General features: G+C 47.3%; 1 protein-coding gene across 1 annotated transcript; it reads left to right on the top strand.

Moving 5' to 3' along the window:
• Positions 1 to 1960: 1960 nt before the first annotated feature.
• On the top strand, positions 1961 to 3007 carry LOC100658244 (melanoma-associated antigen B3-like). The gene has a single exon (XM_023539124.2). The coding sequence runs from the start codon at positions 1961 to 1963 to the stop codon at positions 3005 to 3007; it is 1047 nt and encodes a 348-aa protein (XP_023394892.1).
• Positions 3008 to 5138: the final 2131 nt, after the last annotated feature.

Raw genomic sequence — 5138 nt, forward strand, 5'->3', positions numbered from 1 at the left:
GACAGTCGAAGGCCCCCCACAATAGCCTTGGCCCTTGGAGCGCTCCCAAAGGCCTTGGCCAGATATGACATATTTTGACAGCCTGCCTTCTGCACTGCAAGTCCAGGAAAGTTAGTTCCTTTGTCTAAGGGGCTAGGCTTCTCACGCCAAAAGGAGTAGGTCAAGGATCGGTCAGGAGTCAAGGTGAGGAAGGACTCTCAGTAGGGACTGAGATGATCACCCACCCCAGAACAAAGCGTCCACCCCACTCCCTCCCTTGAGGTCCCCTCTTCTGCTGTTGGCCCTGGGAGATGCCACCACAGCTAGCTGGCTAACTTCTGCCTGGAAAGTCTCAGGGATTTGAGGGTCACGTCTTGGGAAGTGGGTTCCAGGTCTGCAGAGGGAAGAGTCTTGGGCTTATCTAGAGTCAAGGTGAAGACTGTGAGGACAAATGAAATGCAAACAAGGAGCACCTCAAAGCCCCGACCCTAATGTTGGCCCTGGGAGGCTCCATGCAGTTTCAGCCAGACTTCTCCTGAAAGGTCTCAGAGAGATGAGGACCTTAGTCTATTGGGGGCTTCCTGATTCTGCAATGGGAGTTCACCCAGTCCTTGACAGGAGTCAATGTAAAAATCCAGTATGAGGTCTGAGGGAACCAGGCACCCCATAACTGAGTATGCCCTCTTTTCTCAGCCTTGGGGAACTCTAGAATAAGAGTCAGCCTGAGGTACCCCATCGTTTCCTCCTGGAGGGGGCTAAGGAAGTGTGGACCTTTGTATAATGGAGCAGCCCCAATTTTGCAGAGGGAGGAGACCTAACAGGAGTTACAGTGAGGACCCTGTTTGAGGACTGATGGTATCACTCACCACAGAAAAGTGGAAGCGGCAGACAGTTCCTGCTTGCAGTCCTTGGAGGTGTGTGTGAAGCCTCCTTTCTTTTTGCTGCTGTCAGGTTGGTGAGAGCCTTGATTTGAGGGAATGGGCCTCAGATCAGCAGAGGAAGGTGACCCTATAGCCCTAGGTAAGGCTCCAAGACAGGAACCATTCCCAAAGCCAACTCTTCAGGCAGGGATTGGACCGGACGGTGGGACAGAAAATGATACTGGGGAAGAATGAGCTTCTTGGATCAAGTAGACACATGAGACTATGTTGGCAGCTCTTGTCTGAAGGGGAGATGAGAGGGTAGACGGGGTCGGAAGCTGGTCAAATGGACACGAGAGAGAGCGCGAGCGAGTGCGAGCGCAGGTAAGCAGTATGCTGTCTCATTAGGGGGAGAGCAATTAGCAGTATATAGCAAGGTGCTTATAAATTTTTGTGTGAGAGTCCGACTTGATTTGTAAACTTTCACTTAAAGCACAATAAAAATTAAAAAAAAAAGGTAGGCTATCAGGCCGTACTTAGAGCCAAGGTAAGGACTCTGAATGACTACTGAGGTCTCCAAGGCACCCAAGTCAGAAAGGGCCCAATTGAGCAATCGGCACTCAGTGCCCCTGACAGGGTGCTACTTCACTTTCTCCTAGGTGGTCCCAGGGAGATGGGGACATTGGTTCAATGTGTCAAATTTAGAGCATCACTGGGCGGGGCGGGGGGGTAACAAATGTGAAGGCCCTGCCAACACAATGGTCTTTTACATGAACCGAGTGTGCCATCTACCCCAGAACAAAGGAGACCCCACAGAGTCTAGACCTGCCAATTCCTGCTCTCAGCTCTAGTAAGCCCCAGGCAAGGCTGGCAGGATGCAACCTCAGGCAGACTCTAATTACTTCCACAGGGTTCTTAGGGGACAGGCTGACCAGGAACACAGGAACCCTCTGAAGTTTCTAGATTAGTGCCTTCAAGTAAACCTGCAGCAGGTGCCTTCAAAAAGCCTAAGTGGTATCTCCCTAGTTATGGTACTAACACTGTCTCTCCTCTCTCTTCCAGGGGGCCTACGTCACCTGTTGTCCTGCTCACACTCCTCCCACCTGTGTCCCTGACCAGTCATGCCTCGCAGTCAGAAGAGTAATCTCTGTGTACGTGAGAAACGCCAGCAGAAACAAGGTGAATCCAAGGTTCTCAGGGGTGCTCAGGCAATGGCAACAGCAAAAGAAGAGTTCCCCTCCTCTTCCACTCCTCCTTTTGGGTGTACTACCCAGAGAAGGCATGGTGCTAAGTCATGTAGCACTCTGCAGGGGACTCCGAGAGCCCTATTCACCCCCACTACTTCACACACAAGATCTTATGCAGGTACCAAGAACAAAGATGAGAAAAGGCGAAGTTCCTCCCAGGAGCCGCCATCCACTAAGCGGTCCCGCAAAGACCCTCTAACCAAGAAGGTGGGTATACTGGTGCAGTTCCTGTTGCAAACGTATAAACTGAAAAAGCTCGTCATGAAGGAAGATATGCTGAAGATTGTCAACAAAAAGTACAAGAGCCACTTCCTTGACATCCTCAGGAAAGCTTCTTTCAGCACAGAGGTGGTCTTTGGCATTGACTTAAAGGAAATCGACTCCGTCAAGCCGTCCTACGCCCTGGTCAGTAAAATGGACCTCCCTAACAATGGGAGGCTGAGTCGTGGCAGGGGGTTGCCAAAAACTGGTCTCCTGATGATTCTCCTGGGCGTGATCTTCATGAAGGGCAACTGCGCCAGTGAGGAGAAGATCTGGGAATTCCTGAATAAGATGAGAATTTTTGCAGGGAAGAGGCACTTCATCTTTGGGGAGCCTAGGAAACTCATCACCCAAGATTTTGTGAAGCTAAAGTACCTGGAGTACCGGCAGGTGCCCAACAGCGATCCTCCAAGCTATGAATTTCTCTGGGGTTCCAGAGCCAACGCTGAAACCAGCAAGATGAAAATCCTGGAGTTTTTGGCCAAGATCAATGATACCGTGCCAAGTGCTCTCCCATCCTTATATGAAGAGGCCTTGAGAGATGAGGAAGAGAGAGCCAGAGCCACAGTTCCAGACCGGGCTGATCCTACTGCTATGGCCAGTGTAGTGCGTGCTCCCGTGCCAGGTCCAGCAGCTCCTTCCAAGCCTAGTGAAGCGTGAGGCAGATTTTTCACTTTGTGGTTGACGAGGGCAGTCATTGTTCCATGTAGTGGAGGGCTGGGTAGACAGAAGGGAACACAGTGTATCATACCTTTCTGTTTCTGCTCTATGTAGGTCACTTAGGGATTTAACTGTATGTTCTTTGTTTTTCAAATGTTAACCCTTTCAAGTGAAGGCTGTTTTTAGCATTATAATCTAAGCTTGTTAATTAAATGGATAACACATTTAGCACATTTCTGAGGTTTAAAATGAAAAGCTTTGCTATTTTTTGTAAAAAAAAAAAAAGAAAAGAAAAGGAGGGGGAACCTTCCATTTTAGTGATCTGAAGCAAGGTAAGATGACATTGGAATAGGCATTTCTTAGAAATGTAAAGAACACAGCAATAAAAAAATACATGAAATCAAGACAGAAAACAGTAAGACGGTCCGTATTTAACTTTTAACTTGAAGGCAATGGGTTTGGTTGTTTTTGGTTAATCTCTACAAAAAAAAAAAAAACTCTACAAAAAAAATTGCTATGAGTAGGAATCAATTCGAAAGCAATGGATTTGGTTTGGTTTTTGAATCTCTTTCAGTCTGTTATTAAATAAAACAGAAGGATGCATAACTATACTTGCTTATTTAATAACATAGTAAAAATTAATAAATTAGGAGTCCTGGTGGCGCAGTGGTTAAAAAATCAGCTGGTTACCAATAGGCTGGCAGTGTGAATCCACCAGCCACTCCTTGCAAACCCTATGGGGCAGCTCTACTCTGTCCTATGGGGTCACTATGAGTCGGGATCGACTCGTCGGTAATGGCTTTATTTTTCTGTTTGTTAGTTTATTCACCTGCTCACTTCTGCCTCCAATATTAATTGAGCATGTGCTCTTTGGAAGATACAGTGCTAATTCTGGGAATGTTAAAAGAAAAAAGAAAACAAGACATAACCTTTGCCATGGAAGTTTAGGGTGTAGAAGCAGCCATCATGTAAGGAAGATGGTGATGTACACCCTAAGACCTAAAAGGTAAGTAAAGAGAGTGAGAAGCGGGGAGGGTTGGGATGAGAGCCATCTCGTGAAAATGCCCTAAGGCAGGGCAGTTTGCAGCTTTGAGACACTTAGATCCCTCAGTGGAGGTCATGTTCAATTAGGTTGCATGCGGTGGGGGAGTGAGGAGATGAGAAGTGGACTAAATGAGGCTTTCTGCAGGCGAGCGCAGGGCCAGACAAACCCATGATATATTTCAGCACTGAAAGGCTGAGCCTGGAATGAAAACCAGCTCTTCAGTTACCCTGGTATTACCGGTAAACCAGAGAGAAATCCCCACCAGGGGCAGGACTGAAAGGTGTCCTGTGTTTTCATCCTGGTGCACTTGAACACATGCACTGACTGGGTGTGTTACACACATTATTTCTAGGAAGATTCTGAGAAGCAGGGTCATACCCTGTTCATGTGAGATGTCAAGAAGCCACTGTTCTGGCACTTTGTCTTAGGCTGGGGGGACCAGAGCCCACTCCATTCAACAGACATTTGAATGAGGTTATCCTGAGTATCTCTGGGAAACTCCAAGTGAAAACTAGATTTTTGGTGGTGGTTATATCATTGAAAACAGGTGACTTAGAAGGGCACCTGGGAGAGTGAATGGTTGTCCTTGACAATAATTCTAGGAGCTTTGTGTTCCATCCAAGTGGGGAAGTCTAGCCCATACCCACATTAAATAACATATTCCCTAATGAGCAATATTACCTAGTTTTCCTTCCTAAGCAGCATTTTGGTTGATTTGGTTTTTGTTTTCCTAGGGCACTGCATATTCACTGACACATCCTGGATTTAAATAAGAAAAAAAACCCAGAGAGGTGGGTGGTATCATCTGGGGTGCAAATAATCGTAGTAATAACTGCCATTCTTTAAAGACCCAGAACACGCCAGGCCCCGTACCAGGTTCATCCCAGCAGTTTTACAGGCTACGGCTTCTCAGACTTAGTTGTCGATGGAGAACTTGCTCTTTTCTCATTTTCACATCCTGGTCAGTGACAGAGCTGCACTAGACCCCTGGTTGGAATCCCTCTGCAGCCCAGAGCGTTCCACGACTCCAGCCTGAGGCAGGTCTGTGTCTCTTAAATCATTTCACAGCTCACTACTCCAAAATGT

The sequence above is a fragment of the Loxodonta africana genome, chromosome X (genome assembly GCF_030014295.1).
Source record: "Loxodonta africana isolate mLoxAfr1 chromosome X, mLoxAfr1.hap2, whole genome shotgun sequence".
Classification (NCBI taxonomy): Eukaryota; Metazoa; Chordata; class Mammalia; order Proboscidea; family Elephantidae; genus Loxodonta; species Loxodonta africana.

Coding starts and splice junctions, on each gene's coding strand:
- LOC100658244 (XM_023539124.2), top strand. CDS start 1,961: ATGCCTCGCAGTCAGAAGAGTAATCTCTGTGTACGTGAGAAACGCCAG.